General features: G+C 37.8%; 1 protein-coding gene across 6 annotated transcripts in view; it reads right to left on the bottom strand.

Moving 5' to 3' along the window:
- Window positions 1-4,485: 4,485 nt before the first annotated feature.
- FBXO38 (F-box protein 38) overlaps window positions 4,486-26,175 on the bottom strand; it is an 80,590-nt gene continuing 58,900 nt past the window's right edge. For 2 of the 6 annotated variants that reach the window (XM_054684691.2, XM_001161504.6), the window contains exons 13-22: window positions 23,260-23,379; window positions 21,674-21,853; window positions 19,377-20,111; window positions 13,795-13,895; window positions 13,582-13,684; window positions 8,824-8,990; window positions 7,530-7,675; window positions 6,795-6,898; window positions 6,084-6,197; window positions 4,486-5,351 (exon numbers count right to left, since the gene is read on the bottom strand). In XM_054684691.2, coding sequence (XP_054540666.1) covers window positions 5,173-5,351; window positions 6,084-6,197; window positions 6,795-6,898; window positions 7,530-7,675; window positions 8,824-8,990; window positions 13,582-13,684; window positions 13,795-13,895; window positions 19,377-20,111; window positions 21,674-21,853; window positions 23,260-23,379 — 1,949 coding nt within the window. In that variant the 3' untranslated portion in view covers window positions 4,486-5,172. The remainder of the gene's footprint in view (window positions 5,352-6,083; window positions 6,198-6,794; window positions 6,899-7,529; window positions 7,676-8,823; window positions 8,991-13,581; window positions 13,685-13,794; window positions 13,896-19,376; window positions 20,112-21,673; window positions 21,854-23,259; window positions 23,380-26,175) is intronic. The other 4 variants (XM_054684692.2, XM_001161547.5, XM_009449915.4 and 1 more) reach the window with 3 other exon arrangements.

Raw genomic sequence — 26,175 nt, 5'->3', positions numbered from 1 at the left:
AGAGAAACTGACATTTAATGAGCTTTTTTTCTGCTAGGCATTGTGTTCAGTGCTTTATATGGACTATTTCATTTAATCCTTATGAAATCCTTACAAGATTAGTATGAAAATTACCCCCACTTTACAGCTGAGCAAACCTCAGCTGAGACATCTGGCGACTAGCTCAAGGTAGCAGACCTGGGAAGTGTGGATTTGAAATGCAAACCCAGGCAGTCTTATTCTAAATGAGGCCCACAGTCCTAAGCATGTGCAACTGTGGTCATTATGGGGATGTATGTATTCCACCTTCACCTGTTAGACACTGCTAGGAGAGAGCAATGAACAATGTTGCTTAAGAATTTTCCTTTCCACATCAGCCTGGGACCCGAAGAGGAACTCTGGACATGCCTATTCCAGTTTGAACTCTGCCACTCATTTGCTTGTTTTCCTTTGCTCTTGCTTCCTCTCCCTGAGCCTCAACTTCCATCTTTAAACCATGGAAGACTCTGGTAAATTATTGATCAACAGGAAAGGCCCTCTGCACTGATCTTTTATAGTCTGTCTAGTATTCAGCAACCTGGGATTACTGAATAACCAGCAATAGACCGTGAGAACAAGATGTGAGTCAAAGAAAGCATTGGTCCTTTATATTCCAGGCCATCAGGGAGGCTACTCATAGTAGGAGTGGCCCCTGAAAAAGGCAGTTTGCTTTCCCCATATTTCTTGGTCGGAACCTGGAACACTATTTGGATATGCTCCCATTGGTCTCATTAAGCATCAGCCTACCATTGCAAGCTTTGTGCAGTTTCTCTGCACTTTTATAAGATCTCTAAGTCTCTCATAACAGCATATAAAGAGGGATTGTTGACTTCATTTTATAGAAGAGGAAAGACTTTGTCAGGGAAAGTGATTTGTCCAAGAACAAGAGCTGATATGAGGCTGAAGTCAGGACTGAAAACATTCAGATTTCTCAATTCTAACAAAGTGCTTCCTTCTTAAGTTTTTTATTTCTAAATATATAAATTATACATTTTTAGACTATATAAATAGGTTACATAAATGATGTATTTATGTAATCCATTTCCACTGTAAAAATTTCTTGTTATATATATTAATACATACAACAAAATACCCCTTGACTCCAACTCAATGCTACCCCCCTCCCCAGAAGTAAATGCTTTTTTCACTTGGCTTATGTAATTCAAATGTAATTTTCTATGCATTTACATATGTATAAATGTACATGTATAACATATGGCTTTTTTTCTTATATGTAAATAAAATGATGTTGGTATATAATAATCTGCTACTTGCCTTTTCAACAGTGTACTCTAAACATCATTTCACATTAACACATATAGTATTTTTAGCTGCTGCGTATCCATTTCGTGCTATAGACATTGTATGGATTGCAGTGTTCTTTTGCATTCTACCTGCCTCCCATGTGTAAATGGGATATCTCCCGCATCAGAAAATCAGCCTCTGTTTTTCTGGGACTGTGCTAAACATAGCTGGAGTGGTTTCAATTTAAGTGACAGCAGTAAGTTGACTTGGCAGTTTCCCTATTAGGGCAGGCCCACCCTTATATGGGCCTCCTCTCATTATGAAGGACCAAGAAACTGCCCAAGTTGCACAGGCTTTGGACTCATCCTGCAGGATGTCATCCTTTGACAGCATCCTGCTCCCATCAATTCCTAGATGTGTGCTTTTGAGCAAGTTATGTAACCTCCTAAAACCGAGTTTTCTCACCAGTAAAGTAGGAACATATTGATCATACATTTAAAGTGTTATTGCAGGAGGTATGGAAAGCACTTAGTAATGATCACTTTTAAAAATGCTAGCTTTCATACTGTCATGATTTCCTCTTTCTCAACAGCCTCACCAGTTCTGTTTCCTACTATCCTGGAATATGGTATGAGGAACAGGTTATGGAAAGATGAGTCCAAAAAAACCCCACACAGCACCTGCCCCCCCGCCCCCCCCCCCCCCACAAAAAACAAACAAAACCAAACTTGGCTGGGCGCTTTGGCTCATGCCTGTAATCCCATCACTTTGGGAGGCCGAGCGGGTGGATCACCTGAGGTCAGGAGTCTGAGACCAGACTGGTCAACATGGCAAAACCCCGTCTCTACTGAAAATACAAAAATTAGCCTGGCATGGTGGCGGGTGCCTATAATCCCAACTACTTGAGAGGCTGAGGCAGGAGAATCGCTTGAACCAGGAGGCAGAGGTTGCAGTAAGCTGAGATCGTGCCACTGCACTCCAGCCTGGGCGACACCCAAACTTCTTTTGATAATAAAAGAAATTATACTGGAAGCAATACTACCTCCACTGGCATCACACTGTCCAGTTTATTGGCGGCTCCTATTGGAAACTAACCACTGCCCTATGGGGTGGGTGGTTATATTGTTAGTTGTTACCATTTGACAGAAAAGAAAACTGAGGCTGAAGGGTAGGGGTTCCAACCATCTCCAGCTCTCCCATCAGTTGTTTGAGGAAGTCAAAAACTGAACTCAGGTCTTCAGATTCTACATATGAAGTCCCTGTAAGAATTGTGGTACTAGCTATTATTTAGGGAGACTGTTAGACCTACACACCTGGCAATGAGACACAATTCTCTCACTGATATTGTCATATATCATCCATGCAGTATTTTTAAAGCCTTTAAAAAATGTGCCAGGCACTGCACTGCACCAACAGCTGGTGATATAATTAAATGAATGAATAGGATATCTCAGTTCTCTATGGCAGGTGTGGCCAAACCGTGGCCTGGAGGCCAAATCTGGTCTATGAGCCTTCAGGATGGTGTTTTACTTTAGTAAATGGCTGCGGAAAGTTTTATTTTGTGACATGTGAAAATTACGTGAAATTGAAATTTGTGTCCATAAAGTTTTATTGCAACACAGCCATGCCCATTCGTTTATATCATCTATGACTTTCACAATAGTTGTGCAGTTGCCACAGAGAATGTGGCCCATTGAGCCTAAAATATTTACTATTTGGACCTATATAGAGTTTGCTGACCCTTGCTGTAGAGCAATCACTCTCCAGCCCTTCATATTATATATATACTCACTGAGTGACTATTGTAGTTGGCATCTTCCAGATTTTTTTTCAGCTATTCCAGTCTTAGCATCTTTTGAATGATTTTAGCGCTGCCAGCTGTATTTCCACTGATCTAACAGTTTAGGTTAGGTTAGACAAAGACATGACTAAGCCAAAAATTACAAAGCAGCGGCCTCTTGTGGCTAATGTAAGCATTATTTAGATAATTTGGTTAACAGGTTACAATAAAAACCTAGAGTTAGATTGTCTTCGCTCATGGTTGGGAATCCCACATTATTTTGAAATATCTAGGATATTCTGTATTTCCTGCCTCTTACCACACTTGTAATCTGTATAGTGAAACACACTTGTCTAATTATAAGTTAGCTGAGTTAAAAATAATGTAATAAGGAGACAATAGAATGAAGTACCCAATTGAATCACTCTTCCTAATGTAATGAGAATTTTTAGAGCCTAGGAAAAAAGAGAACGTTAAGGAAAGACACTGATTAACGTGGAATATTTTGTGTTAGAAAAACTTGCTGGCATCCTTGTATTTCTGTCACGAAAAACAGAGGCAGCCTAGTGGGAATCAGAAATTGGGATTATTGTCCTACCTAGCCTAAAAACAGGTCCTAATCATGAGTGAGCAATTTTTCCCCTTGGGCTTCAATTAAGCTCTTGTAAATGAAGGGGCTGAACAAACCTCAAAGAAACTTTACACCTTTGACCATAATTTCATGTCTAGAGAAAATTTATAAAAATGTTCCACAGGCCTTCAGTTTAAGTAATTTGCTGAGGTCACTTGGCTGGCAAGTGACAAAGCCATAACTCTGCAGGTGTTAAAGCTTTTGCTGACGACCCTTGACACTGTAATACTATGTATATCACTGCCTTATCAGGGCAATTAATTCCTCACCTTGAAAGGGGAGAAAGGCCATCTCCTGATGACAAGAAGTTTGGAAAATTCTGCTGTTCCCAGTATTGCCTTAAAGGGCTCTGCCTGTAATCCTAGTACTGTGGGAGGCTGAGGCAGGCAGATCACCTGAGATCAGGAGTTCCAGACCAGCCTGGCCAACATGGTAAAACCCTGCCTTTACTAAAAAATACCAAAAATTAGCTAGGCATAGTGGCGGGTGCCTATAATCCCAGCTACTCCGGAGGCTGAGACAGGAGCATCACTCGAACCCGGGAGGCAGAGGTTGCAGTGAGCCGAGATCATGCCATTGCACTCCAGCCTGGGCAACAAGAGTGAAACTCCGTCTCAAAAAAAAAACCAAACCAAAACAAACAAACAAAAAAGTTATGTGAGTTGAACATCTTGTAGCTAAAAACTTTCAGAGATCAGAAATTGGATTACACTGGAATCTTACTTAGATACAACTCTATATATACACTGCTTTTCTGTGCAGTATTTGCTACTCTTCTTTAAAAAGAGGGATTCAGGTCCAAGGCAAGAGAAAAGTTTTTAATAAACTTTTATTTTACATTCAAGATAAAGCATATACACAATTCAATGTGGAAATAAATTACTAGAAATACTCTGGAAACTTTTCCATTTCCCTCTCAAACTCACTTTTTTTTAAGCTCATAAGTCTTTTTACTTGATTTTAAGAAACATGGCAACTATAATACTAAGAAAGAACTACAGCTTTGTACAGAAACATAGAGCCTTGTCTTGACTATAAGGTTTAGTTGGTGTTTTAATAACAACAAAAAAGCACACAAGACACAAACACTCTTCAACAGGTTTACTCAAACAGCTTCGCTCAAGAAGAAAAAGGCACAGATTTAAAGGGATGACAATAATCATTAAGAATGAAGTAAATGGAGACTCAGTCAAAAAATGATACTTCATGAATTAAGTCAAGAAAAACAAGTCTTTCAAATTATCTGTCTTCCTTAAAATGAATTTTTAAATTAAATTGTATAAACATATGATATAAAGTTGGTACTTTAGGAAGCGTCTTTGTATATTTTTTATGTACAAATCTTTGTATACAATTTCGATGTTCCTTATATATTCCCTACATAGCAAACCGAGCCAGGACCTCCCAACTGCATGCCTCAAGTCCCTGTGGAGCACTCTGGCAGCTGGATGGCCCTACTTGCTTTCTGACAAAATAGCTGGAAAGGAGGAGGGACCAATTAAATGTAGTCATCTTCAACTGGCTCTCCATTGACATCACAATAGTGGATAAAAATTGCCACTACTCGCTGAAATACACCCTTCTTCATCTGACGCATCTCTGAAATTTCCTCTCCTATTGTTTCCATACAGATGTCTGCAGACAGCTGTCCTTTCCTTCTAGGAGCATAGATAGTGCCTTTGAAATTAGAAATAAAAGGAGAGATACATATGATAATCAGAATCATTTGGAAAATCACTGATAAGCTGGTCCACAGGATATTCCCATATACTGCACTATAATGTAACTGATGCATGAATAGGTCAAGGAATGGGTCACCATCAGTTTGTTCTTATGTTTGATGCCTAAGACAGCATACATGCTTAAAGTCTCAAGGTAAAAATACTGCACCAAAGGCAAGTCAGACACATGCACATGTAGTTCATAAAATCCATTTCCTTATAAAGTATTTTTAAAAAACCTTTGGTTAACAATAAATATTCAAGTATGCTACCACTTAGAGAAACTACATTCAAAAATTTCTCCCCAAATTTCTACACCTAAATTATAAGTTTCCACACAATAAGCAGCTCATAACTAGCAGGAGAATAATACAATTGGAACAATTTTGAAACAATATAGTTGAAGAGTTATTTAATAATAAGATTATAAATATTTAGGTAATACAAAAATCTTGTAGGAAAATCTGTCTAAAGGAATCCTTTCTACCAGCCTTTATATATCCCTAGTAAGTCCACTGAACATCTACTGCACAAATAAAGAACTGTTTTGAAGTGAGTAAACACAAATTATTTCTATGGGAAACCATTTAACACTGCACTGCTCCTAACTCACAAAAAGATATTAAGTATGTAACACAGTAGGCTATACTTAAACTAGAGAATAGATGTCAAGTCAGGTCATAATTACTTTCTTCATCGTCTTCAAAGTCGTATCGAGCGAAGCTGTTGGGCTCTGCAGCTCGTAATGACCTCAGCCAAGGGAAGTCAGAAATCATGGAATATGGAGCTCCATCCACAACACCTAAAAGACAAATGTAACATTGCTAACTGGCGTGGGAGTGCTGACAGAGCCAAATTCTGCAGTATTTTGTAAGCAGAATGTAAAATATAAAATAAAGAGAGTGAGTCAGGTGTCCTCAAATCATTTCCAGCTATCAAACTAAAGTAATTTGTAATTTTTGTTTACGTTTTATGTTTCATCACTGGTTCTGATTGTCCTAGAAATAGTAAAGACTCATACAGGCAAAGCAATCTTCATCTGGCTCCCACTTCTTGCAGGTATTAAAATCATCCATATTTTGAAGAACTGTAAGACCCCCATTCATATCTTCCCTAAGGCATGTTCGGTCATCTAGTTAATAGCTATTTAACTTTCTTTTTTAAAAAAGTGTAATTCTCTACATTTGGGTTACTGCTTGCTGTAAGCCCAAACCAGTTTGACTAATTGATTGATGGATCATTCATTCATCCGTGAATGAGAAAGGGCCAGGTTTTGTTTCCCAGGCTGGTCTTGAACTCTTGGGCTCAAGTGATCCTCCCACCTCAGCCTCCTGAGTCGCTGGGATTACAGAGGTAAGTACTGCACAGGCTATTTTTCTAAACATTTGTAAATACTCACCTTCTAAAGTATAGATTTCTCTCCCCCAGGGGTACTTGGGGTATTTCTTTAAGTCTTCTTCACTTCGAGTGGCTTCAGGGAAGAATTCATATTTAATGAGCTCTCTGGAAGCAACAGGAAAAATTAAGTAAAAATTACAAAACTGGAAATAATTAGTGTCGGGTAGGAAGGAACCATCAAAACTGTTTCAGACACAGATTCTACCGAACATCTCAAACAAAACATTAAATACCTAACAGAAGTAGGATACACTCAAACTAGAGAATCCAAGTGTAGTCAGGTCAAAACTACTTTCTTCACTATCTTCAAAATCATATCAGGGAAAGAAAGTCACTTTCTAAGCATATGTCTTCTACACAAAAGGTGCTTAATGCAACATTTATATAACAAATTTATAAAAGTCAAATTTTCTGATGATATAAAATATCATAGTCTTAAGATCTTCTTCAAGTTGATCTCTTTTTCATGCCCCAAGGCTAAATAATGTTACAAGTACATGTGCAATCTGTTCTTGTAATTTTTATCTGAGTTTTAAAGATCATAAATATATACATATGCTTTTTAGTTTTAAGTCCTCATTTCCCTCAGTTTCTCACTTACGTTAACTTCAGGATAAGCTTGTTTGAAAAGCTTAGATGGAATCATTTAAAATAAAGAAAAATTGGGATTTGCTTCTGGGAGTCCCTGCTATGAGAAATGACTCAAAAGGCCTTTAAGGGCCACAGAGTTACTTACTGATTGATGTTTGCTATAGTGTCCATCCAGCTGCGAATGCGCACCTTATTCCGGACATTGGGAGGGTTACTGAATTCATGGATAATACAGATGTGATAGGGGTAGGGACCACTAAATAGCTTCTGCTCCAAAGTTAGAGTGTCCACCTGTGGAAGACATCATAAAGAGATGTCTTCAACAAACAGAACGCCTTAGAAATCTCTCTCCTAGAGCTTGAACAATCTTTCCATGGACCTTCAGTTTTGAAATCTCTGGCTGATTTGAAAATCAAATAGTCACATTCAGACCTGAAAACAGTCTGTCACGCTGGGAATAATTTTGCAAATTCTTCTGTCTAGGGAACTTAGCAATTTATATCTCACTGTTATATTTGAATGCCTACTAAACCAGAGAATCCTGATTGAGATAAATGATGTCAGTCAACTCAGAATCCACTTCTGTGTATGTCCTTTATTAAGTACTGACTGCATTATAGAACTGTGAATGTGTAGTAACATATACCCTATTCAAATGAGACTGCTGCCCAGTCTTTAAGAGAGAATGCATTTTCTTGTCTTCTAGGAGCCTTTGATAACATTGCTTTTTTCTCATGGCATGCCCTCCCCCATCTCTAGTTATGAAATCTCACTCGGCCATCTGAGTGGCATAAGTGTTTGTCTCCTTTTTGGGAAGGCAAACTCCTTGGGGGAAGGATCATGTGTTGTGTTTTTATTTGCACCCAGCATATTGTAAGTTTTGAGACACTTGACAATATGATGAACTGACTCTTTTGAGGCCAGGCTTACACACTGATTACAAAGAGGCATTTAAAATTTCCTTTAAACCCTCTTTTGGCATTAAGCACAGAACCTTATATACAATATACTCTTAATAATGATAATGACACTAATAGTAGTTATATGATGGCTTACTATATACTAGCACCTGTTTTAGAGTTTCACATATATTAAATATCACAATAATCCTGGGTATATCATTATTATTCTAATTTTACAGATGAAGAAACTAAGACATCGAAGTCAAATAATCTGCTACAGGTCAGACAGCCAGAAATTTAATCAGGCAGTCTGAACCAGAGACTGTGCTCTTAAACCACAGGTAACTTTTAATAAGTATAAAAACCTGTTAAATAACAACTCCCTGTATCATACATAACCTGTAAAAACTAAAATATCATTACTGTAGGTTGGACAAGTGAATGAATGCCAAATCCAAAAGGCTAAAGACTAACAAGAAAAAGAAAAAGAAAAACACCACAATATGTGTATCATCGGAAAGAAGCAAAGCTCGTTACCTGCTGCATTGGGCGTAGGTATATGATGCGGTTTCTCTCGGGTGGCATTCTTAGTATCTGGTCTAGTACCTGATCCATGTTCAGTTTCTTGCACTGTGCATAGTCAAATCGGTTTACAATTGGTGCATTTTCTACCTTTAAATGTTTTAGTACCCTGCACCTGGTAGCTACAAAATGAAAACAATGGTAAGCTCCATACATATCATCTTTGGAGAGATGGCCTAATTTTTGTTGGCACAAAATACTGCAGTAACAAACATCTTTAACAGAGGTCAAATAATATCATAGAGTACAAATGGCAGTTAACAAAAAAATTTGAAAATGTGGTTCTGTTCAATTCAAAAGAAGGTAGAAGGGGCATTAAATGCCTTTTTCTAAGATTTTACTGTTAAGAAAACCAAGTCTCAGAAAATGACTTGCCCAGACAGAAACTGTTTAGGAAATATTTATTTAAAAAATGAATAACTATTATACATTTTTATAGTCAATAGTCAGACCTGAAATAATTCACCTATGTTACCTTACATTCACTCTCAGGAATGAGCAGAGTTGGATTTTAATTCCTGTCACAAATGTAAAAGCAGAACCTTGAAAAAAAAGACCCAGAAACACATTTGGATACTTTGGTCTAAAGCTATTCAGTCCAATCTAGTAGCCATGTGGTTAGTGGTTACCATAATACTGAACAGTGTAGACACAGAACATTAAAGTTCTATTGAAATGCTCATCTAAAACATGATTAGTTTTTCTGTTTGACATATAAAACATGAAGTCAGAAAAAAGTAATTTTGATATAATAAACACATTTAACTGAACTAGTATACCAACTTCAGAAAAATATTTCCTTCTCTTTTTTTAATCTCAAATTTCAACCTGGTCCAATTTTCACTGCAGATTTCAACCAGGTCCAACTTGAGAGAGATCAAATGGAAAAGATTATAAAACCACAGGCTCATTTGTCTGATCTTAACATTTCACAGACATCTGTAACATCCTTGACCCAAATGTCATCATCGTCTTGTGCAATCTAATGTAACTAACTCGACATTTAAACACTGAGAGAGACTCCCGCCTCTCACGTTCATTTTCTCCTTTTGTGACTTGGTGGAAAGAAGGGGAACTGGTGTTGAGGACAGCAACAGAGGAAAGGAGAGAGCTAGATGACAGTAAGGATCCAGTGGTTCTTAGCTATAAAATCAGACATGACTAAGGTCAGTTCTAATCTCATTTAATCATCTCCTCTGTCATTAACTTAGCCACTACCTACAGACTAAGCTAAGATCCTCTCACCACGATAAGCTGAGCCAAACAATTTGGTTTAAAGGGGAGAAGGTTGGGCCTGAGGCTGTGTGATCCATCATTAGGTTAGAGAAGGTACAGGAGGAATCATCAAAGTAAAAAGAAGAAAACTAGTCAGATTCTCGGAGAGCTCAGAGTAGAGAAAGGAATGGAACGAGATGCCAACTGGCAGAGTCTGAAGATTGAGTTTTACATTCTCAGAGCTCAAAGGGTGTAGGTACTGACAGAATGAAAGTTCTTCCAGTGCTACTGTAAGGCTAGGGTGAGTACCCCTACTGTTACAATCTCTGAGCTTTTGAAGAGCCTGTGTTCTCTACTGTAAAAGGAAACTCCAATAGGAGATAGTAATTTAAGATGTTTTAGGACCAAAGACCACATTGGCTGGGATAGAGAAAACTACTACTACTTCAGAGTAAACAATAGAGTCTGGAGTCCCCAAGGTCTGAACTTTTGTAGAATTCAGAGGAGAAGTAATGCTTGAATCTCAGTTTCATCTCTCCTTTCTTGGGTTCTCCTCAGTTTATGACAATATGTTTGGTAAATACCTTTTAACGGGATTTCTTTGTTTACTACTAATATGGTAGGATATATAAAACAAAATAGACCTCTTAATATTTTTTGGCAATACAGGTTGACTAACCTTTATCTGAAATGCTTGGGACCAGAAGTGTTTTAGATTTCAGATTTTTCTTCAAATTTTGGAGTATTTGCATTATATACTTACCCTAATCAAAAAAATCTGAAATCTGAAATGCTGCTCCAGTGAATATTTCCTTTGAGCATCATGTTAGTGCTCAGAAAGTTTTGAATTTTTAAGCACTTGGGCTTTCTGATCTTTAGATTAGAGATGCTCAACGTGTACTAACATAATACAAATTAACATCACTAGGCATTACTAGAGGTCAGACCCTGTACTGTGTGTGTGGGTGTGTGCATATGTCATGTATATATATACATATACAGGCATTTCTCATTTTATTGCACTTTATTGTGCTTCGCAGACATTGCACTGTTTACACAAGGTCTGTGGCAACCATGAATTGAGCGTCTACTGGTGCCATTTTTTTAGTTAGCACGTGCTCCCTTTGAGTCTTTGTGTTACATTTTAATAATTCTTGCAGTATTTAAAACTTTTTCATTATTATTTTATCCATTATGGTGGTCTGTGATCAATGATCTCTGATATTACTATTTTAATTGTGGGGTGCCACAAACTGCACCAACATAAGTGAACTTAATAAATGTTGTGTGTGTCCTGACTGCTCTCCCAACAGGCTGTTCCCCTGTCTCTCTCCCTTTCCTCAGGTCTCCCTACTCCCTGAAATATAATGATGTTGAAATTAGGCCAATTAATAACACTACAATGGCCTCTAAGTGTTCAAGTAAAAGGAAGAGTCACAAATCTCACTTTATTTTTTTATTTATTTTTTTGAGATGGAGTCTTGATCTGTCACCCAGACTGGGGTGCAGCTGCGCAGTCTCGGCTCACTGCAAGCCCCGCCTACTGGGTTCATGCCATTCTCCTGCCTCAGCCTCCCTAGTAGCTGGGACTACAGGCACCCGCCACCATGCCCGGCTAATTTTTTGTATTTTTAGTGAGACGGGGTTTCACCGTGTTAGCCAGGATGGTCTCGATCTCCTGACCTCGTGATCCGCCCACCTTGGCCTCCCAAAGTGCTGGGATTACAGGCGTGAAGCACTGCGCCCGGCCACAAATCTCACCTTAAATAAAAATACAGCAATGATTAAGCTTGGTGAGGAAGTCACGTTGAAAGCTGAGATAGGTCAAAAGCTAGGTCTCTTGCGCCAGTTAGCCAAGTTGTGAACACCAAGGAAGAGTTCTCGAAAGAAATTAAAAGTGCTATTCCAGTGAACCCACAAATGATAAGAAAGCAAAACAGCCTTATTGCTGATATGGAGAAAGTTTGAGTGGTCTAGACAAATCAAACCAGCCACAACATTCCCTAAGCCAAAGCCTAACCCAAGGCAAGGCCCTCAACATTCAGGCAATACTCTCCACCAGCAAAAAGATTATGACTCACTAAAGGTTCAGGTGATTGTTAGCATCTCTGAATAATAAAATGTTTTTATTTTATTTTATTTTTTTGAGAGAGAGTCTTGCTTTGTTGCCCAGGCTGGAGTGCAGTGGCGTGATCTTGGCTCACTGCAACCTCCGCCTCCTGTGTTCAAGTGATTCTCCTGCCTCAGCCTCCCAAGTAGCTGGGGTTACAGGCATGAGCCACCACGCCTGGCTAATTTTTGTATTTTTAGTAGAGACGGAGTTTCGCCATGTTGGCCAGGCTGGTCTCGAACTCCTGGTCTCAGGTGATCCACCTGCCAGAGCCTCCCAAAGTGCTGGGATTACAGGCGTGAGCCACCGTGCCTGGCCAATGAAGTGTTTTTAAATTAAGGCACGTAAAGTTTTTAAAAAAAATACAATGCTACTTCACATATAATAGACTATAGTATAAATGTAACTTTTATATGTGCTGGAAAATAAAAAATTCTTATGATTCACTTTGTGATATTCCTTTTATTATGGTGGTCTAGAACCAAACCTGCAGTGTCTCTGAGGTGTGCCTGTATACATGCACATACACAAACATTTAACATTTAAATCCATCACTGCATTTAACTTTCACAAATGCTTTATGAGTTAAGCATAATTATGCACGGCTTACAGATTGAAAAAAATGAAGACAGAAAATTATATAACTTGCCCAAGGCAAGTAAATAAGTCAGATCTTCATAATTTTACATGGATGGATATCTAAAATATAATTTTGAATAAAAAGGTAAAATTAATAGATCAATTATAGGATACACTATGTAACTAAAATTTTAAGAAAGCACAAAACTAATGCCCTATGTTTGAGACAGACACATATATAAAGAAAGACATAAAAGGTGCACTGGAAAGATATATATTTAATATATTTAATACACGAGTGTAGATGGTGGGAGCAGATGAGATTAACAATGAGGGACATGAGACTAAAAAGAAAAAGGGGCTTGGATTAATGATAATGGGCCACAAAGTAAAGACACAATTAATCATCTCAATCAAATACAGAGCAGTTATACACTTGAGGCCCAATCGCTGCTTCCCTCAAAAACCATGCCCAAGTCACACAGCTAGTAAATGACCAAGCCAGCAATCAAGCTGAGGTCTATCTGACTCCAAAGCCTGTGCAGGCTGTTATTTACTCTGCCAGATCAGGCAGTAATTATCTTTTGGAGACAGGCTATTTTAAAAGATGAACCAAGTTTCTATATATGATGCTCAGAAATACTATGGAGTAATAATTTGAGAACTAGAACAAAGGCAGAACTAAAGATAACCCAACACAATATTTCCTTTAAGAAAATAAGACAGTAATGCTATTACAGTATTTATGAGTTCCTAATTCTTTTAACTCATTCATGATACTCTTGTATAATATGGGCCCAAATACATACCATGGATGAACATCATCTTCGGACAGTCTTTTAGCACTAGATCTGTGATTCCACAATTGGTCATAGTGACTCCAACAAGATTCTTGGATTTTAATACAAGAACCTACAAGCAGAAAAATTAGAAACTATATAAAGATACAAACTTTAGTTTATGTGCATTATTTAGGAACTGGGCTAGACTGTGATAAAGGTAAGTGAGGGTTTTTTCTCTACCTGCACATGGTCATCCTCGATCACAGGATCACTTGTACTAGTGGATTTATCTGCTGTCCGCTTCCGTTTCATGGCGTGACGTGGCTTTGTTTTGGCTACTTCTAAAAAAGGCAAAAAAAAAAGAAAATCCAAATTTTAGCCTTGCTTTCTTTCCCTCAAGCACATTCAATCACATACGTATGAACATCATCAGGGCAATTCCCAAATCTACAATTTGGTTCCCAGTGGAATACAGTTACATTGGTATTTCCAATGGATTGTTTCAAAACAGGATCACCCTCCATTACTTCAAACATATCTACATCAAACATAACAACTCTTCTCATGCCTAGGTCATCCTAATAATCTAATAAACATTCCTACTTCTAGGCTCTCTGACTCATCCCATCCTAAATACTATTGGTGAATTGAACTCCTATCTTTCCTACTAAAAAACTTTTAAATTATTGACTGCAGCTTAGTGAATGTTTCAATGCTTCACATTTGGAGCTATGCTTCATCTCTGTCCATTCTCCACACCATACTCTAGTCATCTCCCACTGCCAATGTCTCTGAAGTCATCAATTGCTCTAGCTCCTTCTGCCCAGAACACCTTTTCTGACCTTACTTTTTGAAATACGACCCATCTATGAAAGGTCCGACTCAAGCACTTAGTTTTAACAAAGCACCCTGGATCCCCAAACATTACATACTGTCCTATAGTTCCTTTTATACTTGTTTTGTTGGTCCATTCACATAACAGCTTGTTAAAGGCAACAACATTCTCTTAATTCATCTTTGTTTCAATGTCAGTCACTAGCAAAGGGATAAAATGAACGTTTATTGAATGAACTGGCACTCAACACTTACAGAATGAATGAATGCATCACAGGTAAAACAGAATAACAAATATTTACTGAGCGCTTACTGTGTGTCAGGCACTGTTCTAAGGGTTTTACTCGTATTAACTCATTTAATCCTTATAATAGCTCTGAGATGGATTTATTGTTCTCCCTGCTTTACATATTAGGAAACTGAAGCATGGGATGGTACAAGAATTTGCCACAGTGTTAAATGGAAACCAGGAGTCAAACCCAGGAAATCTAGCACCAGTCACTAAGCTAGAAAACCTGCAATCTTTTGTCTGTCAAACCCTGGTTAATAATGCCCTAACTTATTTACTAGTATTGTTCTGAAGGAATACACTTCGAAATAAGCAAATATTGTCCTTATTTAATTTAAAAACAAGTGCTAATAGCTAAAACTTAAGCACATATATATTCTAAGAAAATACATTAGTCATTGTCCTTGTTTTTGATACTTAATCATATTGTAGGAGAGCATATATTGAATACAACTGACTTTTATGAATTAAATCACCACTATACTGCTTTTTTAGATAGTACTGTTAGTTATAAACATTCTACTTGGCAATTCTGTACTATCAGTAATTCTGTAATCTCAAACATGAAAGATCACAAAAAAAGACAAGGAAATTGAACAAATAGTGCAAATTCCTAAAGGCTTGGGCTCAGATGGGAACTTCAGAGATTTAGCCTAAGTGATTTTTTTACACACCAAATCCTTTCTCCACCATTTGAAGTCTTTGTGAAATTCTACCCTGTAAAACAATTCAAAGCAGCTGCTTTGGTTGAAGGCAGAAAAGGAGCCCAAGAGCTCTACCCATCAAACTTCCTCCAAGGACCTTGAAACTAAGCAAAATTCTGGAGTTCCAACAAAACATGAAGACTATTGACTACACAACACAACGCAGGCCTTCTCCCACAGTATCCTGAAGGAACTTCATCCAAAATCAAACAATCTTCATTGACATGAAACCTTCTAAAGGCAGCACATTTCACCTGATAGCCAAAATTCACAATCCTTTTAAAACCTCATTAATAAATCCTGGTTCCCTCTCCCAGTACCACAAAAATGAAAATGAACAAACAAAAAGCAAGCCTGTTTCCACTACTACATGACAGTGTTCTAATAAAGATCTTCTCTCAGTAAACTGCTTTTATGATCTGATTTTCAAGTATCTCACCTTCCTGGATTGCTCTCTCCCTTCCCCTTTAATTTATCAGAGCATGGGGTTCAAAATTAGGTAAAGTTTCCTGCTCCAGGGTACCCAAACTGGTAGTTTACATTTTCTAAGAAAAGTTATAAAATGAAGTCACACTTCATACATACATGAGCTTGAAAAACAAACATTTCTGATGCATGAGGAAAAAAGTTTGTGTGTTTGTTATTATTCTCTTATGCCTCCCTCCCTGTTTAGAGACAATTAATTTTGTTTAGGAACATTTTTTAGTAACTCAAAACATCCACTAGTATCAACAATACCTCATATGATGGTTTCTATACTTATTATGTTCATAGTTATTATCTAAGCCCCATTCCATGTGTAAGACATGGTGCTAAAGGATAGAAATATACTGGTGAAAAAGCAGAGACTGTCCTTGTCCTCATGGAGCTCATAGTCTACTGGAAAGGAAGACAGTAAAACAAGAAATTACAACAGAGTGTGGTTCACATTAATGTTGAAGATGCTACAGAAACAGAGAAAGGCAGATCAATCCAGTCTTGGGGTGTCAGGGAAAGTGTTTAATATTTATAGCACTAATCTTAAATGTTATTCTTTGACAATCCAATTATTTATTTCTCTAATATTTATAAATTGTTATACAGTGAGGATTAAAAGCAACTTACAGTTATTTATTCCCAAAATATAAATTCACAAAACAATTATATTAGCTTCTAAAATGGCTTTAACACTCCACAGGGCCATAAATTAAAAACCAAAGAACTCAAATGTTACGTTTTTTGAACTGATTTTAAAAAATCTTTAACATTCAAGTTTCTTCCTTTATTAGTTTGGATTTTTCTCTTTAAAAAACATGCCGGATTAAAAATAATTTGGGCGGGGTGCGGTGGCTCATGCCTGTAATGCCAGCACTTTGGGAGGCCAAGGCGGGTGGATCACCTCAGGTCAGGAGTTTGAGACCAGCCTGATCAACATGGTGAAACCCTGTCTCTACTAAAAATACAAAAATTAGCCGGGCATGGTGATAGGCGCCTGTAGTCCCAGCTACTCGGGAGGCTGAGGCAGGAGAATGGCGTCAACCCGGGAGGCGGAGCTTGCAGTGAGCCGAGATCGCGCCACTGCACTCCAGCCTGGGCAACAAAGCAAGACTCCGTCTCAAAAAAAAAAAAAAAAAAATTAGCTAGGCATGGTGGCAGGTGCTTGTAATCCCAGCTACTGGGGAGGCTGAGGCAGGAGAATCACTTGAACCCGGGAGGCGGAGGCTGCAGTGAGCCAAGATGGCGTCACTGCACTCCAGCCTGGCTGACACAGCGAGACTTCGTCTCATAAAAATAATAATAATAATAATAATAATAATAATTATAATTTGTAAGCTACCCAAATAACTTCTTGTTTTTTCCAAAAGGGACTTTAATAATATTAAAATCAGTACTTTGATATCTCCCCCCAAAAAATACTATTGAAAGTAAACAGACATTTTTATAAATCTAAAATACATTAGCAAATAATTTACCTACTATGACCATGTTACAGACATTAGAAGTCTTCTCAAATTGAAAAAAATCACATAATAAAAGCAATAAAAAGCACTACATAAATGATATTTTCTTTATTTTAAATCCAGAGAATGATTTAACTTAAGAAAAAGTTCTAGACATGAAAAAAGTCAGAATAAAATAGTTAAGGGATAAGCAGAACACAAGGCAAAAAATAACATCAAAACTTCAATGGCTAATATGAAGGCTCTGTATTAAAAACAAAACAACAAAAAACGGTAAAATTTTATCAAGAGACATAAGTAAAACGACAAACATAACAGTCCCTAAACAGGAAGACACAGTGCTGTTAAAATGACAATTGTGTTTCAGTTATCAATTGAATGCAATTTCAAACAAAAACCAAGCTTAGTTTTTGGAACTTGATAAAAATATTACAAAGCACATCTATAAAAATAAATGGCAAATGCATGGCTAGTCAAGGAAATTTTGAAAAAGAATAATGAAAGAAGACAGAACACTAGAACAGAATAGAATGACCAGAGATCAACCTAAGTATGTCAAAGAATTTAGTAGATGATAAAAGAGCATTTCAAAATCATAGCACGGAATGGACATCCATAACCAATATTGAAACAAGATGGTGATAGTTTGGAATAAAAAAAAAAATTAGCTCCCACATATTGAAATAAAATTCCAACTGAACTAAGGAACTAAACTGAAATCAATGAATACAGGAATAAGAAGATGCGCACATTTATCTGAACCAAGTGTAGGAAAGGCCTTTCGCAGCATAAAAATAAACTCATAAAGGAAAACATGCATATCTGACTTTGCAAATACGAAAAACCACACGACAAAAGGTGTCATAGGAGGCAGATACTGTTTAATGGACACAGAGTTTCAGTTTAGGATGATGAAAAAGTTCAGATGGTTGGTGGTGACAGCTGCCTAACAAGATGAATGTATTTAGTGCCACTGAATTATACACTGTACACTGAATGGTAAAGTTATATTTTACCACCAATTAAAAAAAAGATATTATCAAACATTTACAATTTAAGCTGGGAAAAGTACTTTCACCATATGGCAGAACCACTGTTTGCAAAGCATAAAAAAGTCTTCAAATAAAACTCATATATTTCAATGAGTTTATGCAACTATGGTAACTAGCACATAACTAATTAAGGTCTCAAATGTATCTCATGAAAGCTTACTTTTGTTCGGTTTAGCTCTGTATGAATCCATTAGTTCTATTTTGAATATACAAAAAGTACTGACTGCCTATGTTCTGGGACTGATTTTAAGATTTTAAAACTGAGGGCTACTTGAAGAAAATTAAAATACATTATTATTCACTGTCAGGCAGTAATGATATAATAAAGGCAGGAAAGAGTACTTAAAAATAAGGTCAGAAACAGTAACAGACTTATGATTAATAAATATGCTTACACCCAATCCATGGCTACACATTATAAACATTAATGAAATTAAATACACATATATGTTTTGAGTATTTTCACCAAAATAATTCTCAGCCAAACCATTTACTTACCTGCTTATCTCCTGGCAAATCTTACTTGAAGCAAAACTAGATTTCTGAAAAAATTACTAAGTACTGCAGAGACAGAAAGAGGGGTATACCCAGGAAGCTGCACTGAGATGTGTTGCCCCAGCCCCAGCAACGTCAAGTCCTTGCCTTTTGGCTAAGGTTTAAAACTTTCCTAAGTTAAGACTTCTCTAAGTGTGTGATGGCAGCAGAGTTCATCTACTGGGACTTAGGTGTCAGTCAGTGTTATATTTAGGGTAAATATACACAGTGACATTCTCCTTAAAAGCTGAACTATTTTGAGTTTTCCAGCTTGGACATTTTATAAACTGTTTTACACACCCACCCACCAAACCATTGCTGAAATTAGTTCAAAATTCACATGACCCACAAAACCCCAAAACAGAATTTAATTTGCCAAACTGGCTTTTTGTAAGAAAACTCATGAAACAAGTTCATGCCTTTCTGCAGCCCTACCCTGCAGTTGCTAATCCTAGGAGCATTGTCATACCTGACTCAGATACCAGCAGTACATGGGACAGTCTGCTCCTGGCCCTGGTTAGGGGCCTCCGAGGGTAGTCTTCATTAGACTGCACGTCACAACTCTCAGGCTGGGAGCTCCCCCTCCTGTCCTCACCTGTAGCCCCAGAGCCACTCCCATTAGTCCTCTCATCATGTGCTGGGCCTGAAGACCCCCCTTGTGGCAGAGTCCTAAAGGAAAAGGCGGATCTCGTACCATCCGGGCCATTCACAACACAGGCTCGGCTGGTTGAAGGACGTTCCTCATCAGAACACCTGCTAGTTCTCCTTTGGGATTCCTGGGGCCTGTGACAGCAGCATCTGGGGCAGACAGAACTCTCTGCATCTCCCTCCTCCACGGCCTCAGAGTCCTCTGACCCACCGGGGGAGCAGGCACACTGCCTGGACACATCCACTTCTGTAGGGCTAGGCTCGGAAGAGCCGCCGCTGTTCACCGTCCTTACAAAGTCGGGGCTTTGAGAAGCAGTGTTGTGTGAGCTGGAGTTTCCCACTGTGCTGGCGGTGGTGCTGCTGCAGCTGGGATAAACATCCTTGTTTTTTTTCTTTTCAGGAATATCCCTAGCTGCTTTCATATCGGCTTTGATCTGCTCACTGGTGACCTGACAGCCTTTCTCACAGCTGCTTTCCTCGAGGGGAAACTGCTTCGACTGGCCCATCTGATGGGAGTTGTACCTCTTTCGAAGTGGAGTCTTGCCTTTTCCACTTACTGCTTATAGAAAAAGAAGAACGGCCCGAGGAAAAGAAAAGATTTCAGTATAAATTCTGGACAAAACGCAAGAGTAAATTTGGAACAGGAAATAATGTATACTAAACACTAATTTTCCTAAAGTATAACTGTGATCACATCACTGAGCTGCTATAAAATTCTCTATGGCTCCCTAGTGTCTATCTGGTTTATACTCCTTAGCTATGCCTTCAAACCTCGCTATGATCTGATTCCAAACCATCTTTCCATGTCGTACCCTCCATATACATTCTACATTCCAGCTCCAGCTTTTCTCTCAAAATACCCCTGCTTTACTACCTCAGGGGCTTTGTTCTCACCAATTTGTCAGCTGTGGTCCTCCCTGGTCCTCTACTCCATCTCTTCTGCACCCCCACCCCAAAGCAACTGTAGTTGTAGTATATGCCCTGTAATATTACTACCTATTGTTTTTGACATGACTCTTCAACTAGACTAGAACTTCTGTAAAGACAGACCATGACTTACTCATCTCTGTATCCCTCACAGTGCCTAACACAGTACCTGGGGCATAGTAAGGCTCAATGAAGATATAAAGGAATAAATAGGTTTTGTCTGGCCAACAGAGGATTTAGTTGCTAAATTTAGAAACTGCACTGTCTGGGAAGGTAGGTTAGTCAGCTGGTCATATTATTTTTCCTAAATTTCAGTTTCCATAAAACCTTCTTTCAACCACATTATAAAGTTATCTGAATTTCTTAAAAGAAATAAAAATTGAATAATGAGTCAATGATTAGCAAATTATTTCAAGTCCAAAGAACTAAACTTTCCAGATAATAGTACTACATAAATGTTCCAGGGTCAGTGTTAAATGTGTTTTGAACATTCAAAAATATTAAGGAGTAAGGGTACCCAAGGAAAAATGACTGGACAATTTGCAAAAAAATCCATCTTTTGCTAAAAGTGGTAAGCACATGGTTCTGAGAAACCAAAGGGAAGGAAAGACAAGGAAGAAGTATGAACTTCAAAGTTAAGAGAGAAGTACAGTTTCTTGGTGAGGCACTGCAGAGGGTTGTTGCCTAGATTTAAAGGGATGTGAGGGATTATAAAAATATACTTTAGGACTCCTTCCAGCACCAAACTAGCCACCAATATTCATTAAGCACAACTGGACAGATTATCAACTGGGGAATGGTTGCTTTTCATTGCTCTGGATGACTCAGCAGTCATCCCTTACATAAGGCAGAGGCTTTTCATTGCTCTGGATGACTCAGCAGTCATCCCTTACATAAGGCACAGGCTTTTCGCTCACTAATCTCTGACACCCTGATGCCACAACTGAAGCCTCCACTGTAGACTTATAATCCTTACTTCTCTTCTTCCCTGAGCTCTCATTCCACAACACTGTGTGTTGTATTGCCTACAAGAGCACCACCCAGATTTCCCTTACTTGGGCAAGTGCATTTCTTGCTTCCTGTCACATTCCGTGGTATATGTTAACTGCACCCAAGTTGTCATATTAAGGCCAAGTGTGTCAGTTCTGATAGTGACTTTCATTAATAGTTCAGAGAAAGACAATTTCTCACCTGACAATTCTCTGGACTGCACTGACTCTCCAGTTTTTTCTTCACGTTCAGAGTAACGCCGAGTACCGTTCTTAGGAATCCAGACTTCTTGGAGTTCTAGACTATCTTCTTCATCATCACTCTCTGAATCATGAACAGTAATTGGGGTTGGTTTTACTACACGCTGAAGACCACTGGGTCCTTAAAAAAAAAGCACAGGCCTAACAGTTACTTTTTGCGCAAAAAAGGATCTAATGCAAAGTACTGTTTCCAGGGATCTGGAATCAATAGAGATGCTTTGTGGCTCTATACAGCCTCCCCTGGCACATATTTTAACTGATAATGCACTTGGATAAGATACTGTGAAAGCAACTCAACTCTAAACCATTATGTCAACATTAAGTATGATTAATATGCCAACCAACTTGATGCATTTCTAAAGGCAAATTAAAATAGAAAATGATACAGCATCCCCTTGCAGGACCTTCACTATTTCAAAGAGTAGCATAAAATCATCCTAAAAATAATCTAAATAACAGTGATAATAATTTTAAAACTAAGCTATATATTTTCTCAATTTTTCAAACATATGAGCCAAGGCTAAGTAAATGAAGATGAACTCAGAAACATATGGGACTGGTAAATAAGACTCCATATTCTTTGAGTATAGATCTATCTCATTAGATGTAGCAGATACATTTTTGAAGGCTAGATGCATGTTACATTTTGGTTGAATATGTGTATTTGTGTAAAAAATGTTTTATCTGCTTGGCAGTATAGCTTTTAAACCTAGTTCTTATAACCTAATTCTCTCTGACAAGTGACCAATATTAGCTCCATCAATAAATGTACGCTCCAAGGAACCTAGCTTTTTTCCTGTCACATTGTACAACGCCTGACACAGAGTAGGCACTCAATAAATATTTGTTGAATGAGTGACTGCATCTGTAACACACTTAAAACAGGGTAGCATATTTTCGATTCAAAGACAAGCTGGCATTCTAACAGGCAGAGAATGAGAAAACTTCAGTTTTCTCAATTTCAATTCTATCCCTTGATTATTGGCTGAGTGGTGTTGAGCACATCATTTAAACTTTTGAAAGAAAATTAATTTCCCCATCTACAAAATGAAAGGCTATGCGAGTTAATCTTTAAGGGCCTAAGACTCTATATCCTGTCTTAAGTCAGCCATTGGCAAACAGACGCTAGGTTTTGGTTTGTTTACTAAACCAGGTCAACTTCTCAACTGCTCCTCCTCTCTAACTGAATTGAGGGGAGGGCAACAGCAGAATATTTAATCAGGTCATTTATTTTCCCATCAACAATTTGAGTGTTTTCTTTTTCTACACATACATGGACAAACTCATGCACATGTGGCTATAAAGAAAAAGCAGTTGTTGCTGCAGTCACAAATAATAAAAGACAAACTTTAGTAAGATACATGCAACAAGAATACCAGCAATGTATTACAGTTCTCAGTAATCAATAGCATAAAACGTATCATTAGCTGAAAGGTCAGAAAACAATCATTCTCGCTGTCTCATGTACTTCATTACAGTTAGGCCGTAGTTTCAGAATGATGAATGTGGGATGGATCACATGATTACCTGCTTGTTCCTCATCAACATCCACAGGAATAATTGCCTGGCTGTGAGCTGGAGTATTATTTCCACTCTCGGCCACCACCTCTCCATCTTCTTGGACGATGTCTTCCATCTCATTTAATGCTTAAATGAAAATATACACAAAGTAAAAACCAAGAGAAGTATAAAGAACTACAATGGCAGGCAAAACTGTGGCCGCCCTAAGAACTGAACAGTCCCGCTGATTACTAGGCCTGCCCTGAAAGAACAGCATATACTGCATACACTGTGCTTATTACTGCAGATATTAAGAAGTATTTAATCAGTCTACAGGAGAGAAAATCACAGATGGGAAAGGATCATTTGTTGGAGAAAGCCCATCAAACTCATACAAACTCAAACAGTTAACAAAGAAACAAGGCAAAATATGATTAAGCCAAAAAGATGCCATTCAGATTAATGTCACTGAATTATATGGGAGAGGTTTGAAATTCATGGGGACAGTGGGAATTGCTTTGGTTTTAAACAAGCACAATAGCACATCTCCCCCTGAATAATTGCCCAGCTCTAGCCTGCAATATCTATATTTTGGTTATTGCCAAAATGAGAAATGACCTTGCCTAGAAACCTTTCATGATAAAAGCCAATCAATTTTCTTCTTTCATTCAATTGACTAACAATTATGAGTAGCAGTAATTAATGTGTACATACTCTATGGCAGGCTCTATGCTAAATGTTTATAGAAACATTTTCTTATTTATTTCTCGTAGTAATCTTGTGTGAGGGCATTATTACTAGCCTGATTTTTGCAGTTGAGGAAATGGAGGCCTAGAGGTTTTAACAGTTTGCTAGGATTTAAACTGAGGAGTTTCTAGAGCCTACTGCACTACAGAAACTATGAGTAAGTGGGAAATTTATACTCCTTGTTCTTAAAGAGGATGCACACATTCTGGCAAAGATGTTAGACACATAGAATAAGGTCAGAATATACTTGCTAAGAGCTATAACAGTTCAAAAGTGCAAAGGGAACATAGACAAGAAACAACTAATTCTCTCATTGGGTCAAGGAAGGGTTCACTGAAATAAGGTGACATTTCATATACCACCATACCAGAAGAATGCTACATTTTTCGGAAGAATAGTAGTCCAGTGGTTAAAACAAACAAACAAACAAACAAACAAACAAACAAACAAACCAGTTATCTGTGTTGTGACAGAGATGCGAAAGAAAAAACAAGGCTGAAAAGGTAGCCTGGGCCCCAGATTGTTAAAAGCTTGGAAAGCCTTGCTAAAAAGCTTAGAATTGTTTGCAGTAGGCAGAGGGAAACCACTAGGTTTTTATGCAGGGAATGGCATGAAAAGAAGTACATTCAAACATCAATGTGATAAGGTTTTCCAAAGTTGCTGAGCAACTGCTTTTAGGTTGCCAGAATAGCCTGTGCAAACATTTAATATGATACCCAAAAGTTGTTTAAACAATTTCTTTCATTGCATTCATTTGAATACTTACTGAGCATCTTACTACAATTTGTTAGTATTCCTTGGAGCTGAGAAACAGTGGTGAAATTCAAGATCCCTAGTCTCATGGCTTACTCGAGTTGGGGGAGAAAAAATTTTAAAAATAAAAATAAAAACATCAGATAGTAATGCCTTATGTAACAAAAAGTGTGATGTGACAGAGAATAAACTGGTGGCTGCTTAAGATCAGATGGCAAGGAAAGACATCTCTGAGATTAACATTTCAGCTAAGAACCAAAAGTCAAGAAGGAGCCAGCCATGAAAACATGGAGGGAGGGAATTCTAGGAAGCAGTAGTTAGTGCAATGCTAGGCACCAGCTGTCATGTTCAAGAATGATGTAGTGGTGGAAGTAGTACAAGATGAGGGCAGGCCAGATCGTACAGCATTTGGTGGTCCAATTTAAGAAGCTGGATCTTATTCTAAGGCAATGGGAAGCTATTAAAAAGTTTTGAGTAAGGTATCAATATTGTTTGGTTTGTTGTTAAAAGACTGCCCTGGTTGCTATAAGAACTAATTTTAGCTGGGCAAGAAAATAGGCCAGTTTGAAAGCTATTAAAACATTTAGGTAAAAAAAAAAAAAGAGAAAGGTCTGATGTAGTGGTAGTACAATGAGAAAGGAGAGATGTAGGCATACTGGAGAGATGTTTCAGAGACATTCAACAAGATTTGGTAAATGACTCAATGTCTTGGAGAGCAGGTAGGAAGTAAAGAAAAAAAGCATAATGGCTTGATTTTAGTCTCTGGTAATTCAATCGGATGATGGTGCCTTTGGGCTAGTGAAGATACAAATGATTCTTGGTTTTGACAAAAAGCATAATGCCTTGATTTTAGTCTCTGGTAATTAAATTGGATGGTGGTGCCCCTGGGCTAGTGAAGATACAAATGATTCATGGTTTTGACTTTTTTCCTTTGTTGGAAAATATTTTATCATTAAGGTAGTACATCTTTTTCAGAACAGTTATAACTTACAGAAAGTTATATATATGTATATGTATACATATATATGTATGCTAACTTACAATCAAATATCAATATTCACCAAATGTTTTGTTTAGCTGAAATGTTATTTCAGCTGTAAAAAAGTCTTATAAAGAATTCATTGCCTCTTAACAAAATAATTTTTATGCAATGAAATTGTTGCATAAATTAATAGAAATTTATTATCAGATATAATATTTAGTGGTTGACAACTACCTGCCCCAAAGTGTAAAACAAAATACATTTACTGGGGTTTTTTTCCAGACTGTAGTTTGCCCTTAGGCTTCAAAAATAAAAATTTTACAAAATCAGTGGTTTTCAAAGTATAGTCCCAGACCAGCAGCATCAGCACCACCTGGGTACTTTTCGAAAATTCAAATTCTTGGCCGGGCGTGGTGGCTCATGCCTATAATCCCAGTACTTCGGGAGGCCAGGGTGGGCGG

This window comes from Pan troglodytes, chromosome 4, assembly GCF_028858775.2.
Source record: "Pan troglodytes isolate AG18354 chromosome 4, NHGRI_mPanTro3-v2.0_pri, whole genome shotgun sequence".
NCBI lineage: Eukaryota > Metazoa > Chordata > Mammalia > Primates > Hominidae > Pan > Pan troglodytes.
Note: the sequence above shows the minus strand (reverse complement) of the source record. Positions and strands in the feature narration are given on the sequence as shown.